The following is a 23,378-nucleotide window of genomic DNA, read 5'->3' on the forward strand; positions in this document are numbered from 1 at the left end:
TAAAGTAGAATGTGTATTTATTTTATAAAATATAGAGTTATATAGAATATTGGCACGAATAGTAAAAATAACAGCATATATATTTTGTATATCACATATACGGTAAAAAATACAATTAGTTCTAAAATAAACTATAGTCATGCTACCTAACCTGTTACAGAATACATAAATTATTTTTTGAAACTATGTTTTCATCGACCCAACAACCGAAGGGTTAAATCTAAAAGTTAAGGCCAGCTCAATTTTTGTCAAGGTCGCTGAGATGTAAATAAGTTTAGGACTGTAATTGTTGGCGAGATTGTCGGTTATGGTTTGGGTAAGCATTTGAGTTAGGTCCAGGGTTAGGGTTATGGTTAGGATTAGTGCTAGCCCTGTTTACATCTTGTGACCTATGACGAAAAATTGAGCTGGCCTTATCATTTAGCACTAACCACACTTGCAGAGTCATTGTTAAAAAAGTATCTTAAAACAAACCACACCATGAATAATTTACACACATTTCACACAAGTTATATAATATCAATTAGTAGAAGCACAAATTAAATATTGTTTTAAAATCATTAAATTTTAAAATCTAATCACTTTTCTATTTCAGACTGAGAAAAATAATTGTGTATTACTCAAAATCTTTTAGAAAAAGACGCCAGCTTTTTTTGCTAATAATTTTACAACAGATATATCTTTAATTACCACAACAAGAAAAGATGAGCCGATATTACTCAACTAATTTGTTTTATTTATTATACAATCTGGAGTCTTAATCATGAAAACTAAAACAATTTTTTTAACACAAAACTAAAATCTGGGCCCTTATTCACGAAAACTTAAACTAAGTTACAAAAGAAATTTTAAGAAATACTGCATCTTCATTGGATATATGCAAATTGATTTTACTGGTCAGCCAATCGAATTGCAGTATTTCTTAAAATTTTGATTGTATCTTAGTTTAAGTTTTTGTGAATAAGGGCCCAGTACTTAGTTCAACTAAAACCCGTACTTAGTTCAACTAACATTAGTACAACTAACATTGGTACTTATTTCAACTAAAATCCGTACTTAAACTAAAATCAATCTAGTTTTTTTTTTTTTTTTAATAAGGGTCCAGAGATATCACGTAACATCACATTTTTATTTTATAAAGCTTTCAAAAATCAACTTAATGTATCTTAGTTCCCCTCCAACTTCAATATGGCTAATTTTTCTATTCTACTAAAAGCGAGTGTCTATACAGAATCAACCATTTCTACACTCCAGATAACTGTCAACTGAGAACGGAAACATTGTTTTAGTGACTTAAGGTATTTCACTCTGCACTTATCTCAATTTTGATGGAAATGGCGTACAATGTAAGTTGCATTTTGCATTTAGAAATATGCATAAATAAAGTCTAATTTGACAGAGCTATTTGCAGCCAAGTATAGATGGTACTATTAACAAATAACAAATAACAAACTATTGAAGATACTACAATATAACAAATTAACTATTGTCGTAACTATTGTCGTAACTATGGTAACTATTGTCGTAACTATGGTAACTATATAAAAACAGAGAAAAACAGATACTGAGTATTTATTTGATATACATATATATAACAATGTATTACAATGGAAGCAGAAGTGTGATTAGGCCTTAAGACGGAGACTTTTCGACCTGCCTCGCATAACTCAATTACTCTGCCCTAATCACTTTTGATTAACCATATTAGTTTGCGACCTCTTCTTTCAGATGTCCACCAAAAAGAATTCAAATTCCCCTATTTTTAACCACATGTTACAACTTGAACTTAGAATAAATGAAGCACAATAGAATTATTGGATTGCTTATAGAAGTAGGTCTCACAATATATATCTATATGTATATATAAATTCTCTTATATGAATAATATTCAAATTTAATAATAGGATTAAATATTAGGTCTAATGTCTAATAAGTGAATATTTGACTTAAAAATAGAATACTTTTAGTTTATAATCATCAAATTATTTCTTTTTATCATAATTAAATTTTGTTATGGCTCCGATGGCATGATAATAACAAGCTGTACCTAACAAAATGTCGGGTAATAATTGAACTGGTGCTTGTCATTTTGACCTTTAGCATAAATATATATTCGAATAGTCATATCACTGATGAATATATATTCGAATAGTCATATCACTGATGAATATATATTCGAATAGTCATATCACTGATGAATATATATTCGAATAGTCATATCACTGATGAATATATATTCGAATAGTCATATCACTGATGAATTTATATTCGAATAGTCATATCACTGATGAATATATATTTGAATAGTCATATCACCTGATGAATATATATTTGAATGTCACTGATGAGGTTTAAATGTAGACACAACCATGTATAGAAAATATATCTCCAATAAATTCACTGGATAATGTAGATAAATATACTGAAAGCTTAATATGATATAAATATTATCTAGGGGTGTTACGAGATATACGGGTGTATTATGAGTTAAGATATTTTCCTTAATATGTCAAAAAGAGAGAGAGAGAGAGTAATGGGGTTTTACATTCACTCAACACAAACTAGGTCATTTCGGAACCAACATATGGTTCAATTTTATTTCAATAATTCGCTTGCGCATAGGGGTCTTCAGCAGTGGGAGGAAACTGGAGGACCCAGAGAAAACCCATGAGGTTGGACAGGCGACCCTACTCCTTGTCACGTATAACCGGGGAATTGAAAACATGTCAGCTGACAGACCTTATGATGCAACGCGCACACGCTAACCATTCGAATGATCCAACCCCCCATTGTATACACATCTGTTATCTAGGGGTGTGATGATATACCGGTGTATCATGAGTTTAGATATTTTCCTTCAAGATTTGGTACATAAAACTTACTTTCAAGCTGGTAGATTCTCTAGTGTTGTTATTTTCATTTTGATTTCTTAATTAAATGTTAAATAATCAATTAAATAGGAAAAACAAACGAAATAGGATCTGTGTTTTAAAGATACATTATGGGAGATTAGATAAAGAGCTGACAGTTCTCACTATAATAGTTAAAAACAAACGAAATAGGATCTGTGTTTTAAAGATACATTATGGGAGATTAGATAAAGAGCTGACAGTTCTCACTATAATAGTTAAAAACTAGATAATGTAAAGGGAATTTGCTGAAAATTTCAGTCAAATTGATCCACTCTGAACCGAGAATTTAGCGACTGAATTTTAGGCCTAGCCTCGATCATCTTTACTAAAGTCGGTACGATAAAAAACATAGTCTTGATTATCCATTTTTTGATTTAATTATCAATGAGCGTTAAGCATCAGATAGGATTCGATTCCAGAAAATATTGCAGGCTAGCGATGACATCGAGCATTGATTATGGTCTGGATAAGTTAATTAATGTCTAATTAATAATTTAGATAACATTTCAGGCCTACAGAAAGACGTGCAGTTGGCAGATTTAGCTCTTGCATAATGTATGTTTAATCAGATTGATTTTAGCCAAGATTATGCAGAGAAAAATTAGATATCCCCAAAAAACATGATGAGCTACAAACAGATCATGGATCATGGTAGTTATCGCATCATGATACGTATCATATTGTCATAGTATTATATTACAACACCCCTAGAGACATATCATATCGTCAAGGTATTATATCGTAACACCCCTAGACATCTTATCATATCGTCAAGGTATCATAATGTAACACCCCTAGATACGTATCATATCATCATGGTATTATATCGTAACATCCCTAGATACATATCATATCGTCAAGGTATTATATCGTAACGTATCATATCGTCAGGGTATTATATCGAAACACCCCTATCTAGTATTATAATATGTAAATAAACAATAAAGGTATACAAACATTCACCAATGTTTAAATAAGAAAGTTATATCAATACAAGGTTTATAAATCAATAATAATGTCATAGTTTTAATTGTTAATAGGGAGAAAATCATCTGATAATACCCTTATAAACACACCACTCCGCAAAACCCAAATAAAATATCAAAAGTAGGTCCAATACCACTGTATGACTAAATATAATGTCACAGCAGTTTATATGAAGTAGAGACAATTCACGTAGAGATCTTTAGCAGTGGGAGCGGAAATCAGGACCCGGAGAAACCCATAAGGTTAGAGAAGCCACCCTACTCCTCGACAAGTACACAATAAAAACCACAGCCCTTGACCGAATATTAGACTTTAAGATCTAAATCACAAACCACCCAAATCTCATCTTGTCATCCACTTTAAATGGTTGGGGTCATTCAGTGTTGTTATTATAAATATTTGATTAATTATAAGATAAAAAAAAAAAACATCGAGAAATACAAAACAGTAGAAAATATATGACAGGATTTCTTTATGATAAGCTTTGGTATTACCTAATATGGCAGTAGACAAAATAAAATTGAATTATGACCTTTCCTATCTTAATTCGAAACAACATTTGGCGGTTTTGTTCATCAGTGATCTGAATTGGAAATGAAGCAAATTTTGCTTGAACAGCAGCATTTCCACCTGATTTTCTTTGAAATCTGACTTTAAAAAGAGTTTTTTATTAATGTGCATGACGGCAACATGTACATGGGACATCGTTTTTTTTGTTCTATCCGAATAACTAGATGCAGTTACTTGTCAGGCCCTCCGTCCGACACCACTGATAAGGGGAAATTACGATGGACAATCCAAAATACATCTTAGCCATGACTTAAACAATTTGTCCTAAATTTTGTATGCAATTTAATTTCAAAATACCAAGTGTATATATCAACAAAAAGATTTTGTTACCAATTAGCGAAAAGTTAATGCTGCTTTGAATTGAAATGGTTTACTCTTAGACTTCCATCCAAATCACTGTAAAATATACAGCCATAAGTGTTTCACTATAACAATCTTTTAAGGTTCCTCACACTGTATAGCTAGAACCTTAAATATTATATTAAGGTTCCACCACACACACAGTATAGCAAGACACTTAAATATTATATTACGGTTCCACACACACAGTGTATAGCAAGAACCTTAAATATTATATTAAGGTTTCACACATTACAGCGAGATACTAAGAAACATCATATACATGTACATGTACCAACACAAGAAACTTTATAATAACGTTGGAAGCCATGTAGACATCCTTACAATCACACTATAAAGAACTCCTAATGAATATTAGAACATAAAAGGTGGACAGACCAGCCGAATGATTCAGCCGAATCCACTGATGCTGAATTGCAGACGAATGAGTGGCCACACTAGACGAATGCTTTGTCTGATACACCAGTCAATTGAATCACCTTTCACGTCACATGATTAAACATGGCAGCGACCATGTCTTCAAACAATCATGTGACACCTCTTTATGACTGGTGATTGGCTAATGAATTCTACAAGCAGACACACTAGGCAGACACACTCAATTTGGTCGAATGACAGTGGACACACTTGATGAATTTCGACGCCAATTGATTTGACCAAATCATTCGGCTAGTGTGTCCATCGCTTTATATAGAAAAGGTCATAAAACTTGAAATGAAAAATTTGTGAATTTAATATTCATATCCTATTTTTACGCTACGAATATTTTATTCACAAGTTATCCCATAGACAAAGATATTTTTGTTTGACGAAATGATCGAAAGCGAGACATCGTTTGCAAGTTTTAATACCACATCTATAACTAACAACCTTGCCACTAGAATCTTTACCCCGACAATATTTTAATCCGCATGGATACCAACCAATACAGACGTCATAGCGACAGTTACAGGGTTTAGTCACGTCACTGGTCTCAGCACAGCGGCCATATTTTATTGGTGTTAATTTCTTCATGGCTGACATCAGAGTCGTATAATCTTTACTTAAAGCTGAAAAAAAAGAATCAACATTAATTTTGAAAATAATTTTACTAATTCTCTCCTTGGCGCCCCAAAATTGACTGAGTCATGTGATTAGCTATTTACCATTTACTGGCATGTTCTGTGACTAATTCAGTTCCAAAATGGGTTAGAAAGATCACATTTTCTCTAATATTAGAACCATGAAAGTCAATATTTACTTATACAAAGTGCTCCTGATATTTTCCTCAATTGCTATTTTGATATCTCTAAACTACATGTACATGTATTGACAACTGTAATATATTTGGGTTATTGGTTATCTCAACCTTGACAAATTCCATCAACATTATATAACTTTTTTTAATGGAGAGAGAGAGAGAGAGAGAGAGAGAGAGAGGGGAGAAAGAGAGAGAGAGATCCGGTTTACCGTCCACTTGACACAAACTAGGTCATTTCGGGACTAACATATGGTTCAATTTTATTTCAATAATTTGCTTGCGTGTAAGGGTCTTTAGCAGTGGGAGGAAACCAGAGGACCCGGAGAAAACCCACGAGGTTGGACATGCGACCCTACTCCTTGTCACGTACAAACAGAGAATCGAAACCATGCCAGCTACCTTATTATACTTACATCTAGAGATTGCCTTCAGATCATTCTCTTCAAAATACGTTGTTTCTTTTGCTTCCTGACATATATTATATACATGTGGACTAATCACATGACTTTTATTCAGGTCAACTAAAAGATCAAATGCATGGATTTCCTGGGATTTCTCTTCTTCTGGTGATCTGATAGCTGTCGGGTTTTTCTACATTATAAAATAATGAAAATACAAAACTTAACATAACAACACAGATATTTGAGTAATTTTGAATTCCTTGTAAACTACAAAGGGGGGGGGGGGGGGAGAGATAGATAGAGAGAGAGAGAGAGAGAGAGAGAGAGAGAGAGAGAGAGAGTGTTTAACATCCACTGACACAAACTAGGTCATTTCGGGGACTAACACATAGTTCAATTTTTTTTCAGCAGGTGGGAGAAAACCGGAGGACCCGGAGAAAACCCATGAAGTTATACAGGCCACCCTATTCCTTGTTACATACACAATATTATGGAAGTAATGTCTAAAAGGAATACAGTTTAATTGTCTAAAAGAAACATTAGCCCAGAAAAGGTTCAGTTCTGTTTAGTATCAACAAAATTTCACAGACAAAATAAATAAGCCAGTGACGACGGTAAATGTTAGGTAAAATCTTTTGATGGGCCTCTTTTAATCTGATGAAATCCAAACTAGGGGATTATCTACTGTTGATAAATAAGCAATCTAAATTCATATTATCCTTAAGGCATCTGGTCGCTGTCAATATTCCAAAGGGATTGAAACAAAATACATGATTTTCCAGTTATTACTGAACTCCAAACTACTGGGAAATAATTCAAGACAGGAAGAGAGACAAATAGTGTTTACGATTTAATCAACAATTATTACATAATTTCCAGGACTAGCAGAGACATGATATATTTTTATTCAAATAATTTGCATACATCTAGGTGCATGCATCTATCTTGTATAGAAGTGGGTGAAACTGGAGTTCACAGAGAAAACAATCAGGCAGGTGATCAGTAACTGTTTATGATGTATAGATACAATCAGGTCAGTGGCTGAGTGGGTAACTCCTTATCATGTATAACCAACATGTGTTACACCAATTGATTCTAATTAACATGACATTTACGTTGTCATGTTGGCCAGTTATCTTCATAATATTTAAATGTGGACCAGTTTAATTTTTCTACGGCTCAAAATATTTGGAATTTCGTGAAAAATAGTTAAGTATTACCTGTCTAAGTTTTGACATGGCATCGGATGATATGAAATCATTCTTAGGAAATCTTGTGATGAAACAAATAACTTGAACAAATCCAGGAGTCTGACCTCTTTCCTCTTCTCCTGGGATGTATGCCCGGAAAATCTGAGCTTCCTAAAACGTAAAAAGAAATATTATGATAAAACAGTAAAATTATAAATGTGTACTCTTTGATTTCGGTCAAAAACATTTCCTTGTGTGTAGACTACCATACTTTACAAATGACCAAAAGATTTGCATACAATGTACAATTAATTGTGTTATATCCCTTTGATCGTGCAAGAAATTATTCAAAAGCCTTCATTTTGGTGGAAATTATCAGCCAGTAAACCATCTGTCATGAAATCAGAAATTTGTACCGTAGCATTTGTCAATCACAGTTTCATTTTGTCTCGAAGACTCTGTCATAAATTTTAGTTGGATTTCTGTATGGAGCATTTTGAGATAGTTGGTTACATGTAGTTATCTACCGTGTCAAGGTATGGGTTAACTGCAAGTGGTAGTACTATTTGTACTATGTGCAATATACATTAATCATTTCTCTATTCCTAGTTTAGAACAGAACCATTTAAGTCTGTAAATGTCCTCTGTTATATGGGTAGGCCTACATGTATGTTCATCTGATTTCATGTTAAATCCGTGCATCTGGTTGTTTCATTCCATTTCTAGAGTAATTAGCTTAATCCCCTAAAGTGAGTTAGTTACAAATAGCAATGACGCCAATTATAAATTAAATGAATTATAGAAATGGGGTTTAACATCCTACTTTTCACCTCCAATTGGACTAGAGTTAGATCAGCTTTTAATCCCATTTGGACTTAGGTTCATGAGATATGCACGCATATATTTTTCTTCCTCTACTAAATCCCAAAGATATCAACTTTTATCACCAGAGATAGGATGAAGCATGCCCGCATGGACCTTATGGTTGAACCAGAAATTTGTGGTTTTGCTCTAAACAACTCTATTCCTACTGTCTGATTCATCGTAAATTTTAAACGGATTTCTTCGATTATGAACAAACTACTTAACGTTGGTTATTATAAACTTACCTGTGTGTTTGTAATGAACTCCCGTTCGATAAAATCCATTGCACAACTAATTATCACAACGATGAAAACAAGTTCTCTCTTGAAAAATTGAAATATCACAAACTTTTCCCAGAGAAAAATACCAATATGGAAGATGGTTACGTCACTCTGCGGAAGAAATCATTTCGTATTAGGGGTGACAGCATAGGAAATTCAAGTACAATTACGACAAGAATCCATGACCACTCGGACCAAAGATCACTCGGTTCAAGACCAGTCGGACCAAGTGATAGACCACTCAGCCCAAACAAATAGACTACTCGGACCATACAAAAAGACTATTCGGACCCAACAGAAAGACGACTCGGACCAATAATAAAATGTTGTTTTAATAAATTGATAATTGCGTTTGTTTTAATATAATTACTCGAACCAATAATAAAGTGTTATTTTAATAAATTGATAATTGTGTTTATTTTAATATGACTACTCGAACCAATAATAAAGTGTTATTTGAATAAATTGATAATTGTGTGTGTTTTAATATGACTACTCGAACTAATAATAACGTGTTGTTTGAATAAATTGATAATTGTATTCCAAATCGCAAAATATCGAGAACCACACTTGTAGTCACGTTTAAAAAGGGGCATATAAACGTCCAGTCTTCGTATTATTATGTGCTGTTTATATTAACGCATCAAGGGCGGATAACTTGAAAACGTGTCTCCACCCCCCCCCCCCCATATATAGTAACCCAGGGGTTAGTGGGGTAGAACGGAATGAAACCACTGGGGATACCGCGAATGTGGAAAAAGTAAAATTAGGCTATCAGACAAGAACAGTATACCCGTATATGTAGAAACTGTCAAAAGTCTGAACATACCGAGTCTCATTGCAAGAGTAAAGAAAAATTAGATTGATATTTTTTTTTGGCACCATTATTAATTAATTTTAAAACTAATCGTTGATTTATTTACGTACACAAAATTGAACCAAACAACTCTAAATATAAGAATTCCGTATAAGAATTATTTGCTTCTTTGTATTGTGATTTAATAATAAATAAATAGCATATTGTCTAGCCTTATAATATAATTTAATTGGTCCGACTGGTCTTGTTTTGGTCCGACTGGTCTTAGTCCGAGTAGTCTTTGGTCCGAGTGGTCTGGATACCTACGACAATTGGCATTGAGTTTGAGCGTTCGCACACATAACTACCCGCATTCCTGTATTTAGTTACCGTCTTTTACATTCTAGTAAAATCTCTGCAAATTTTATAGCTTTACTTTTTGAAATATTTTGTTCTAATTATTTGATTAGCGACTCGGATGGGATTACTTACTTTTGAACACGCATGCCGCACAAACACAACTATACATTCGTTTTACGGGCTTTATCACACTTCGGTCAAAACTGTCGAATCGAGAATTAATGTTCCGCTTCTTACGGGGTCATACGGGCTTAGTAGCATTATATACCCACCCGGGCACCCAATACGGCAATAGACACGCTGAGGGCTGCCGCAACACGCTTAAAGATGTTACTGAAGCGGTTATTATTCGATCGAAAGAATGCGTATAAAATTAAAAATACACTCAGAGAATTCGGAGGTAAGCTTCATGATCCTTGTTAAATTATTTATAACATAAAGAAGATAGGATATTTATAGTTTATTTATGACTTTATTTTTACGAGTATCCGTGCAATCAGTGATATTTTAATTGTGAAGAAAATTTGATAGACTGGCGATCAATGGTTTCCATATAAATCTCCTATGTAATTGCCTTCAATTGATATTTTTCGTCGCCCAAACCCATATACGATTAAAATGATCGCGCTGTCAAACTATCTTTCAATGTTAACCAACCCCCGCAACAGGTATATTGGATTCGACCAATACGTCACGAAGACATTGTTGACATCGACTCTGTCGAAATTACAAGTAAATTTTCAAATTTTTCAAGAGAGAAATTGTTCTCATCGTTGTGATAATTAGTTGTGCAATGGATTTTATCGAACGGGAGTTCATTACAAACACACAGGTAAGTTTATAATAACCAAAGTTAAGTAGTTTGTTCATAATCGAAGAAATCCGTTTAAAATTTACGATGAATCAGACAGTAGGTGTATATTTTAGTAAAGTGTTAGGCCTTCATGTTTGATGTGACTCCCATTGTTTTTGTCTCAATATTTCATTGTTGTTGAAGTCTTGTCTTACTGAGTTACTCACTGGTTTTAATCTTAAACCCCTAAACCTGAATTTATAGGTTTTAATCTTAAATATCTGACCCTAAGGCCTAACCCTAGGCTAATCATAAAATGTAAAAGTGATAGAATATTAAAGTGATGGAAATAGAAAAGGGAGTCGGATCAAACATGATCGCCAAGTGTTAAACATTTCTAACCGATTTAAAATCAATAAATTGAGTTATGAATGAGCCGTCGCTATTCCTGAACTGAAGTGTGATGGTATCAGACGTCACATTAGATTGGATGCTCTCAACAACTATGTCGCCGCCTTGGTTTTTGACATTTACAATCAGTTGTGGTACAATTTCACAAACGAAACAAAATATAAATAAAATGAAAAATAGGTCATGGTTCCTTCTCGATGACATGGTTCGTTCTTTGATGTTTTTAACATGAAGAATTCACATTTTTAATAAAGTTATTAGCAAATAATTGAAAATTCTAAATTCAAAGACGCCATCTTGAATAATCTCTATCTAAATGGTTATCAATAATCTTTTTAAATAAGATCAAATTGAGAGATCAAATTGTTTACATAATGTTTATCTTAATCTCATTGTTAATTGCATTAATGATGATCTTGAATACATGTATTTAAATTCGAAATCATATCAAAAAAGTTTGGATTATAGATTAAAGAATTTCATCATTGGTTAAACAAAATTCATAATTCCTTTTTTCTTTTGAAACGAAATTAAATTACTTTAGATTTTTTTTTCTTTTTGTTTATCGTATTTGATAATATTCACAATAGTTCATGACAGATTGTTGTTATCTTCTTTTATCAAAACTTTTAAAAGAAAAATTGGTTAATATTCGTTTGGCTTTTTTGTACACGACGCAAATAGTTTTAAAATTTGTAATCAACCAATTAAAAAAGTGGAAGTTGAGAAAGTTCAAGAAAAAGGGAACGACAAAAGTCCGAAGAAGTTTTTGATTTATTCCGGTAGGTTTTATTCGCTATGATTATCTGATTAATTTTTTTTGTCAATCTTTGCGTTGTCAGTGTCAAGGGACAGAAGTGACTGACATTCAACAAAATGGGATGAGATAAGTGAAACGATCAGACAACTCCGATCTCGATCAACTGACAAGTCTCTCAGTCTGCGTTAATAATTAGGCAATGCCTACTCATTTCTCAAGAACACGCAGCTATTTACAAACTTAGATCCCTGCTCTGATTTAGATTATTAATTAGGGATGATAAACCAAAAATAAATATCCATCAATTATTTAAACAGAACAAGATTTTCTGATGAAAATGATAGATTATCATCATTCATCTCATTTACAATAAATAGGACTAACTTAAGTAAACAATGTCTTATGCTAGTGAGTCATCATATTCATCATAGTTATCATAATGTGACCCCTGTTGTGCTGGCAAAAAACTGAGTCGCAATGAGGAAATTTTGAAAATTGAGTTATGTCAATACCTTCAAAATTATGTATGGTTGGTTTAAATCGGGCAACAATTGACTGAGCTGTGTACATTTGAAGCTGCCTAAGCAAGCAAAGTAAGTTTAGAGAAAAAGCAAGTTAAAGATATCGGTTTGTTCCAAAACAAAAATTACATGGCAACCATACCGTTTATTTGCTATTTTGTTGTTTAATGTTTTATGCTATAGGCTTTCAAGGGTTCTCAAGATGGAAATTGTAGTAAAAATTGTAGTATAACTTTGGTGAGAATAACTTCAGTTAATCTCGTCAATTAATTAGCACCTTAGGGCCAGTGGTCAGGAGATTAAGATTGTTGATTGGTTAATCAAGTTTACTTTCTTGATCATCAAAGAAGCCATCACATGACTGAATAAAAATTACGTTTTGCTTGTACAATAGATCTATTTTTATTTTCAAGTACCGTAACGGTATCAAAATATGAATGCCCGATAGAATGATAGAAATTTCAATTTCTTTCCGTGCATTTTGGCGGCGGTTGTAATGACACAAATAATGGCGGACTCAACAATCGTCGTTTTAAAATGTTTTATTGTTTTTTTTATCTTTTGGGTTGGATAGAAAGTACATTTATGATTTATAGACCCATTTTTGTGAAAATCTTAATTTTGATCAAAATCAATATTTAGACTTGTTTTGTCTGTAGCTCATTATTAGGCTTTGCGTATTCCGACTCATTTCGGCAGCACTGGTCACATATATACCCAGACGTCACATCTGTTGATTTATACATGTACCTATAGCTTATATCAGTCAATACATATATATATATATAGCAGGGAATATGATAAGCAGTTTCATTGCAGTTGGGGATCACGTGGCTAAGTGGGTAAGACGCTGGCTCGCTAGCCTGGAGGTCGGGTGTTCGATCCCTGCATTGGCCGAGAAAGTTAATTCAGATTTTCCGGAGTGGTTTCCACTTGTCAGTGATGCAGGATGGAGGGCCTGACAAGGACAGCTGTCTAGTCGTTCGGATGGTACGGAAAACAGAGGTCCCGTGTACATATTGGCATGCACGTAAAAGATCCCCTGGCAGTTGGAATTCGATATATGAGTAGGCGATAGTGCCGCTGCCCGGGCAAAATTTCCCTCATAGCACACTGTATGGCGTATGCCTGTCTTCATTAGCCCAGGTTAGGAGCAGAACAGTAGGACGTTAAACCCCATTTCATTTCATTTCATTTCATTTCATATTGCAGTTAGCTAAACAAAAACAGAAATATTCAGATTGATTATCACCTTCTTTTAAAACATCCAATAATTTCTAATCAATTATATTTCCTTATCATATTCCCTGATAATCGTTAAGTGGCATTTAGCGATTGGGAAACACATTAACAGAACACAATCAAAAGTTGTGCTTTTAGAATAAAACCAGTTATTGTTTCCCATAAAAATTGTGTTCTGTTAATATTCCCTGATAATAAAGCTAAACCTACAACAGCTTAAGTGTATACCAGTAGTTGATCTTTTACACTTCAAGATTCAATATACATGTAGCATGGGTACCTTTTCACTAAGCACGCATAATCCAAACATTTTATTACTAGGCCCTTTACGGTAATGAATTTATGTAAGTTTACGCTCGCTTTACGAGACCAGCTCCAGACCACTCCCTGTATACATGTTTATCAACTGAACTTGATGATCACAACCCTGTTAGAAACCCAGAACAACCACAGGAAGTACTGGTCACCGAGTTGAGTTGATTCGTACAGTCATCAATTGTCAGTACGTACCATAACCTTCCTCGACACCGCCCATTATCGTTGAGTCATTTATATTTAGATTTTATTGAACATGATTTATCTGATGTAATAAATGTACCTGCTGTTCTTTATTTATGTATTTTTATATTTTCCAGAAAAATGGCAGAAAAGAAAGGTTACCCCGGATATCCAGGTTATCCTCCTCAACCCGGAGCATCGGTAAAACTCTTGTATTATTCAATATCTGTTAACATTCCCAAATAATAATAATTAAATTTATAGAGTTGCGGTACTCAAAATTAACCACAGCAAAGAGCAAAGTGTGGTAAAGGCCGAAAGAGTTGTACTGACCGTTTCTGATTTTTGGTGGCATAGTAGAAAAGTCACAATTTCAAAGACCAGGAGAGAGTGGGCATGATTAGGCTCTGTTATAAAATGATCACAAACTTTATGATTAGCCTATTCTACCTACATTTTGTCTTTTTTTTAGAGTCATAATGTAACAGTTCAACACACCACCGTTCACCAAAAACCAGCAGTAAGTAGAAAGATTATTTTAGACCTTGACAGTAATTGGGGGAAGAACAATAGTATCTAGTGGTACGCATAAGACTTTGAATGTAACGATAATCATTATTAATTTGTGGCCTATTTCAATAAGTTTGCAATAATGTTCTGGAAAGCAGATATTGGAAACTTTACGAATTTAATAACTTGTGCTATTATGGGAAATGATTATTTATTTAATAAGATTTCGTAGGAGATGTAGCTAGCTTTCTGTTGATAGTAGATTTGTTGACAATGATGGACAGCTTTACTAGTGGGTGTGGCATGCTGCTGTCTATATGTTTATTATGACCTCAGCAGAATTAACAAGAGGATCTAGCTGAACGACAAGTTCTTATCTAAAATTAGGGGGGTTGGATGGCTGAATGGTTAGCATGTGCGCTGTATCACATTGTCCGTCATTGGGTCAACTGGCGTGTTTCGATTCCCGGGATGTACGTGACAAGGAGAAGGGTTGCCTGTCCAACCTCGTGGGTTTTCTCTGGGTCCTCCGGTTTCCTCCCACGGATTAAGACACCTGCACGTGAGAAATTGTTGAAATAAAATTGAACCATATGTTAGTCCTAAATGACCTGGTTTGTGTGGAGTGGACGTTAAACCCCATCTCTCTCTCTCTCTCTCTCTCTCTCTCTCTCTCTTTTTCTCTCTCTCGTTGATAATCAGTTTGATTGCTTGCTACTTCTGAAAAAAATAAATGTGCGATTAATCAATATGTGTCATCTATTTATTTTGGGATTTTGGTCGGGGATATCAGCCTCACTGTTGGCTTGTTTGCATGTGGTGTACCTGTATATTTCTACCTGTATGTTTTATTTATTTATTTTCAGCCAGGTTTTTTTGGTAGTTTAAAATCTGAGATGAATAAAGTAGGTAAACAGTTCAATAAGGAGATAGATTATTGTTCTAATAAACTGAATCAGGTTGTTGATACACATGCTGCTGGAGCCATGTTGGTAAGTTGATGTTAAACTTACATTATACAAAAGTTAAATCTGCCTATTGCAGGTCTTTCTTTAGGCCAGAAATGTTATCTAAATTATTAATTAGACATTAATTAACTTATCCAGGCCATAATCAACTCTCGATGACATAGCTGCTCAACGCTCATTGATGATTTAATCCAAAAATGGATAATCAAGACTATGTTTTTTATCGTACAGACATTAGTAATGTTGATCGAGGCTAGGCCTAAAATTCAAAAGCTATTATCTAGGTTCAGAGTGAATCAATTTGACTGAAATTTTCAGCAAATTCTCTTTACATTATCTAGTTTGTAATTATTATAGTGAAAACTGCCAATCCATAATGCCCCTTTAATTGAATCCAGAAGATCCAATAAATTATATTTAAGCCATTTTAATATCCATGAGGGTGTGAATACTTCTCTACTGTTTGTCTTCTTGGAGAATTAATAGATTCTGTCCCTGGCCGAAGAAATATTTTTATACTTTTGCCATTTTCAATTAATACGCCTACATTTTGTATTTAGTTCTTCATCCCTGAAGAAGTTAGTATTTTTACTAACGAAATGTTGGATAAAACGATGGTTATTTGATATTGTTTTTAATTAATTATTGTATATCAACTTACCTGAATATCAAATGCATCATCAAAATTGATCCCATCAAACCCTCTGTAATTGGTTTGTGTTACCTGTTGGACGTTTCTCACATTGAAATTTGTTTGTATATTGTCCGAAGAACTGGGCCCCATTAACAAGGTCTAGTTTATACTGGCCATTAATTATATTAATATAGTGTAAATGACTGAACACGTGAGATAGTTCAGAAGGAAACAGCACAGAGGTTACAGAGCTAGACCTCTAACTCTAATCACATAGTTAGATGTTTGATCCTCACTCTACCTAACTGCCTGACAAAAACACACAACAGGAGAATGTGACATGGGATCGCAAGCGGTAAGGATACTGGACTCTTGACTAGAATACCCTGGGTTCAGACTTTTACGTGAGATGTGAGGATACTGAACTCCCTGTATAGCGTGAGACGAATCCTGGGTTTTGTCAAGCGTGGTTTCCACTAGTCAGGGGTAGCACTTGTCAGAGGCTGACTATTAAGGTGTTCCCTCGTCATTTGGAACGTACGAAAAACCAGGCTTTACTCATGTAAATCTTGACATGCCCATGAAAGATCCCTTAACAGTAGGAGAAAATGATGCTGTCATGGAAAAAGTCTCCCCGCAATTTGAATAAAAGAAGTTTTTTATGTTATATATACCATACCGTATATTGCTTACTTTAGGAACTGATTAAAACTTGTATATAATATCTTGTGTTGTATATTGTGTTAAGGAACTGTTTAAATCTGGTATATCATATCTTGTGTTGTATATTGTGTTAAGGAACTGTTTAAATCTGGTATATCATATCTTGTGTTGTATATTGTGTTAAGGAACTGTTTAAAACTTGTATATTATATCTTGTATATTGTATTTAGGAACTGTTTAAAACTGGTAATGTTGTACAGTTAGTATCTCGAGCTAGTGGAAGATGTTTAGAGATTATAGCTTTACAGAATGGTCAATTAGCTGTTGATGGTCATGGTCCCAGTGATCCCCAAGCTTTCCATAGTTAGTATATATCTATAAATAATCTACCATCAAAATGATACTCCTGTCAGACTCATCAATATTCATTAGGCTTGGTGTACATTGTTACTTTTATGTATGTAACCATGAAAGGCAGGGCTAAATCTATTTGTTAAGGCCAGCTCAATTTTCATCAAGGTCACTGAGGTGTAAATTAAATCATTAAATGGCTAAACCGTTCTAATCTACTTAAAATCGGGGCCTTCCCATGGCAACGAGAGTTGATTGTGATCTTATCATGTTAATAAATGTCTAATTAATAATTTAATAATTAATAAATGTCTAATTAATAATATAATTAATAATTTATATAATTTATCTAATTAATAATTTAAGGCCCAAAGAAAGACCTGCAATAGGTAGATTTAGCTTTTAAATAATGCCTGTTTTAGCAATCATAATAAAGAGTATCAATTTAATGGCATTGAAATACAGCTTGTTGGAATGGCGTTTTTTTTTTACTTACTTTGTCACATGATTTCATAGAGCGAAACTGTTTCACCAACATTGTCTGTGTTGGAAACAAATAGTGTCATTTTAAAACATCTGTCACCTCTGTTACATTGAATTGACTTCTCTTCCTCACAGACCTGTGCCACATATTCCTGATGTAATGGCCCCAGAAATCCCTCTCTGGTCATTGCTGGATTAGCTTCTGATACTTGCGCTTTTGAGGGAGTGTGTCTATTCTTCCCGTTCAATCAAATCTATCCCCAAACACAGCAACATGACAGCCCTTCATTTATTCAGGGGTCTTCCCTAAAACTTTGGACAGTGATTTAAGGTATTAAAAGCGGTGAAAGTGTTGTTCGTCTCAAAACAGTATTGTTTACGTTATATCCGTGTTGATAGCCTCGTTTGTCACACAATTAGTTTTTCTGCAATATTCTGCTATGCACTGGTTAATTGGGCATAGTGAAATCGTGAGTCATGACGTAACGTTATGTAAACATATTTGGTCCAATTTGGAGCTCTGTTTAAAGCTAATGATATTGTTACGCAGTTAGCTATTGGTTGTTAATCGTACTATTGACCAGTCACAATTTGGAACAAGAATTTGCTTTGTTTACAGCAGTGAGTAGCGGGATTAGCTCTAATCAAACGAAACACTGCGAGGAGTATGACCTGTTACATGTTTTTACAATCAAACCATTGTAAAGAAAATTTAATATCTGGATTAGATTTTTATGTTTTGTTTATTTTTCAGCTCATTGGACCGTTACTAACGAAGGATCAAATCAAGTCCGTCTCCATAACAACCATAATTATCTTACCATACATAATGGAGCTACTTGTTTGATTAACATGGTGAGTTGGTGGCCCAGAAACTTGATATTTGGGAAGAAAAAAGATTAGAAATATTGTTCATAAAGTTGAAAGGAGGGGGTCTTTTGTCCGGGTCCTTCAGTTTTCTCCTCCTAAGCACAAGTGAATTATTGATATGAAATTGAACCATATTTTAGTCCCGAAATGATTAATGACCTATTTTGTGTTGACTTAAACCCTCCACCCTCTCTCTCTCTCCATCCCTCCCTCTCTCACTCAAAGTTTAAAACTTTAATCTGAACCATAGAGTGCAAGTTATCCCACGACATGTATGTAAATATTATGGTATTTATTTCAGCCACCAGGAAGTAACCATGGAATAGAAACCAAGTTCCAGCTATCACAGTCTGGTCAGTTTATTCTGCTGGAATCATTAAAAGAAAGACAGCGTCATATTGGTGTTTTACCTGATGGGCAACTGAAACCTGCTATAGCGTGTGGTCGGGAAGACCACGCCCAGTTTGGTGTACATGTCATTGTAAGTTAAATATACTTATTATACAGCCTCAAGGCCAATGATCATTTTCCTTGTTTAAATTTAAAATAAATATAGACATAAAAGTGTTGTTTAGATTGTACTCAAATTGTTTGAGGATGTTCAGGAGTGGGCTAATGATCGCAGAGAGAAATAAATAGCAGCATGAAATCCAAAAGAAAGTAATGGAAGCTTCAGATGGCCATAACTTCTGTTAGGATCGATCAGGCTCAAAGTTCACAAAGCATTCTCAAACTTAAGTTAAGAACTTTCTTAAAATTGTTCATCTTATTTTAACTAAATTATAGCCCTTTATAAAACGTGTGTTGTTTTAATCTATCAAATACATCAATAAGAATCTGTGCAAAGTTTTTGTGTTTCTGGATCAACGATATTTTTTATAAACAGTGATTGAAAGTTGAGTAAATTTTGAACTTAAATCTAAGTTGGGGGGGCCTGATTAATTTTTGTATCAATAAGGTTTTATGATAAGACTACATTCTATTGTTTATAAGTAGCAATAATCATTCATATGACTTGCCACATATTTTTGTATCACTGATTTCGATTGGAAGATTGATCTAGTGTCCACATATCACATTCTTTGATTTACTGAACCCTGTAGCACTATCGTCGTTGCGACATTGTTTTAAATTTATAGACAAGGAATAGAGGAATAAGATGGTTTAAACAACATTTTCATCTTTACAAATTATTCTCTATTGTCAGTATATTAGCTATGGTATGAGTTTATTTAAAACGCAAATTAATTGTTTATGTAATTGTGTGAGAATAATAGGAAAGAGGGTCTGTCCGGTCTGAGTTCAAGGATAGATTGTGTCGAAAAACATGTGACGGAAAATTACGATTGCATCATTTGGCTTGTTTGACCAATCTCTATACTTATTTACATGATATTTGACCAATTAGATAATTGAACGTCCAAAACCCACAGCTACAAAACTATCATACTTGTGAGAATTCGTTAGACAACAGAGAGATTCTGGAAGGGAAAGATGTAACCATTTCTATCAGCAGACTCGCCCATATCGAGTCTGGCTGGCTAGGGTTTGAGATTGACTTTAGTATTGTAATCTATACAATGCTTATATGTATCCAGCTTGATATATAAAATGTAAAAACGAACAGTTGCATTGTTAGAACTACTGAGAAGACAAATGTCTTAAGAAAACAGTAAGAATTAAATACACAACGTGAAGCAGAAGTAAAGACAGCTAGAGGCAAATTCTAGACGATCACAAGGCTACTAAGATATGTAGTAAGAAAAGATGCATGGGTCGTACGTAGGATGTGGCAACCGGTTTCCATCGCCCGCTCTCCATGTCTGACAGAAGACCCATGGTGCTACAACCCACCTAAACAATTGAAACAATTTACGTACATGCTGTAACAGGCCCTGCGACGTACAGATTCAGAAAGTAAAGAAATGTTTGGATGATTAGAGGGTTGTTTTTAAATTATAATTTGTTAATGTTTTTGTTATTCTTTTTCAGTACACACCTTACCCGACGTCGAACGTTACCGTGGTGAATAAATAAATAAACACTCAGCTTTCTGACAACAAAAACTCAAAAAAATATTTAGTCCAACTATTGGGTTTCTTGTTCTTTTCATATTACTAAAGGTCTTTAACACATATACCTATAGGCCTATAACAAATATTACTATAGGCCTATAACACATATACCTATAGGCCTATAACAAATATTACTAAAGGCCTATAACAAATATCACTATAGGCCTATAACAACTATTACTATAGGTCTATAACACATATTACTAAGCTATAGGCCTATAACACATATTACTATAGGCCTATAACACATATTACTAAGCTATAGGCCTATAACACTCAGAAATATGAGTAAATGCTGCTTAGTTTTTTCCATTCCTCACAGTATTTATTGTTTTGTTAACGACATTTATTATTCAAGTTTCAACAATAGAATATGATAGTTGATTTTAATATAATTTTCTATTCTTAGATATTATTGTTTACGATCTGAGTTATTACATATATAAGAATTTAAATTAATACAATATCATAGTTGATTTTAATCAATTTTATGTTGCACCTAGATTTTCCATATTCTAGAGATTTGATTATGGCTTGTCGTAAATGGCTATATAATAAATTATATAGTCAAAAGAAATACCTGCAATAGGCAGATTTTGCTTTCATAATGCATGTTTAAATAACTTGGATTGTTCCTGAGCCAGTATATGTTGGTCAAATATTGATTAATCATTAACATTCTTAGTTTGGTATATTTATATATTGTTATACAAATATATTTTAATATTTAAATCTATAATCTATTTATATGTATTCATGATAGAAATAAATGAATTAAATGTACAGTAATATTAGGGGGTGTATAATATAACATATTGAGGTTAAAGGTCATGTATATGTAGGTTATATTTTAATAATTTACCATTATTTCCCCGTGGTGTATATGTAGTTCATATTTTAATTATTTACCTGTACTTCCCGTGGTGTATATGTAGTTCATATTTTAATTATTTACCTGTACTTCCTGTGGTGTATTTGACATAATAACCACCATTGATTGATGAAAGACGAAGAAACCCTTGCTGAAACCCTTCTAAACAATATATGTCATATATTATGTGTTATATATTATGTTTTTATGCTAATATTATAGACCTATATATAATAAACTATTATAAATATATAAACCATATAACCTCACTGCTATTGTAGTATTTACATGCTATAAAACGTCTGTATTTTAGTCATATTTATGCTGTTTGTTTCTACTGTTGTTATTTTAATCAAATTAACTGATTTTTAACTTTTCTATTTTCGCTCTGTTGTTTAATTTGACTCAGTTTGTTATCTATTTTGACTCAGTTTGTTAAATATTTTGACTCAGTCTATTATATTAACTATTTTGACTCAACCTGTTATATTATAATTTTGACTCAGCCTGTTCTGATTAATTTAGTCATAGTATATTTTATTGAGTTCTAATTAATTTAGTTATAGTTTATTTTATTGATATGTTCTAATTAATTTAGTCATAGTATATTTTATTGATATGTTATTTTTTTCTTTTTTTTTTTTAAGTCTGAAATGTTTGTTTTTTGTTCTCTGATTATTAATATATCTTTGATTACTATCTTGTAAGTTTTCTTTCTCTGTTTATTAGTTGTAATTTCAATAATTTTGATTGTAATCTATAAATCTGGCTTTAGCCCTGTTAAAATGTTAGCGGTTTTTGCATCAAGTTCAAAAACTATATTTGTTTGTCAAGTGCTTAAATAATGTTAAATAATGTTAAATAGCTAAAGCTGTGATACTAAAATATTATTTCTTTTTAAATATAGAATTAATTGAGCTCAGTGGCCTATTTTATGGGAAGGGGAACCTTTTTTCCATGACTAACCCCCATCACATTTATCCATTCAGGTCACTCTCCCGAAACCTGAAAAAGAGGAACTTTTAATTTACAGGACACACTCTTAGTTTTGCCAAAGCAGTAACCAACACAAATCCTCTTAAATATAAATTTGGTTAACTTCCTAATTTTGGGAGCCATGTTCTTACCACTTTCGATAAGTTGCTATGGATACACCACTGATCTGTAAGTTGCTATGGATACACCACTGATCTGTAAGTTACTATGGATTCACCACTGATCTGTAGGTTGCTATGGATACACCACTGTGATCTTGTTATATAGCACCATCTAGATACACATCTCTTTATTTGAAATAGTAAATTACACCATATCTCTTCTGTAGCCTGTAAATCTGTCCAAATAAACACAAATATAACAATTATCAATTTATCTTGTTGTTTATTAGAGATATTTTCTCAGTACCCGAGATATCTTCAATTTTTGTTTCAAGAAGACAAGTGTGAGGTATGTGATAGTGTACTTCTGTTTGTCAGGTACCAATATATTCATTTCTGGGAGTTCAGTGCATATATAAAAGTCATTGGAAGTTAGAATTCACAGATGTTCTGGCTGATAGTCATATAGGGTGGTGGGGGGGTGTTTATGGTCGAATGGTTAGCATTGTATCGTAAGGTCTGTTATTGAGTCAACTGGTGTGGTTTAGATTCCCTGGCTGCACGAGACAAGGAGTAGGGTCGCCTGTCCAACCTTGTTGGGTTTTCTCTGGGTCCTCTGGTTTCCTACCACTGCAAAAGACCCCTACGTGCTAGCGAATTATTGAAATAA

General features: G+C 33.5%; 2 protein-coding genes across 2 annotated transcripts; one reads left to right on the plus strand and one right to left on the minus strand.

Moving 5' to 3' along the window:
* On the minus strand, nucleotides 1-11,466 carry LOC126829927 (out at first protein). The gene is made up of 4 exons (XM_050560103.1): nucleotides 11,157-11,466; nucleotides 7,691-7,831; nucleotides 6,483-6,660; nucleotides 1-5,878 (listed from the first exon to the last, which is right to left on the minus strand). Exons 1-4 carry the CDS (start codon nucleotides 11,367-11,369, stop codon nucleotides 5,601-5,603), a joined length of 810 nt encoding a protein of 269 aa, XP_050416060.1. The 5' UTR covers nucleotides 11,370-11,466; the 3' UTR covers nucleotides 1-5,600.
* Nucleotides 11,467-11,818: 352 nt separating this feature from the next.
* LOC126829929 (uncharacterized) lies at nucleotides 11,819-22,974 on the plus strand. Its single transcript, XM_050560104.1, has 8 exons — nucleotides 11,819-11,947; nucleotides 14,324-14,387; nucleotides 14,659-14,706; nucleotides 15,563-15,688; nucleotides 17,192-17,324; nucleotides 18,550-18,650; nucleotides 18,967-19,146; nucleotides 20,658-22,974. The coding sequence occupies exons 2-8, from the start codon at nucleotides 14,328-14,330 to the stop codon at nucleotides 20,700-20,702; spliced, it is 693 nt and encodes a 230-aa protein (XP_050416061.1). The 5' UTR covers nucleotides 11,819-11,947; nucleotides 14,324-14,327; the 3' UTR covers nucleotides 20,703-22,974.
* The last annotated feature ends 404 nt before the right edge of the window (nucleotides 22,975-23,378 follow it).

This window comes from Patella vulgata, chromosome 8 (assembly GCF_932274485.2).
Source record: "Patella vulgata chromosome 8, xgPatVulg1.2, whole genome shotgun sequence".
Lineage (NCBI taxonomy): Eukaryota > Metazoa > Mollusca > Gastropoda > Patellidae > Patella > Patella vulgata.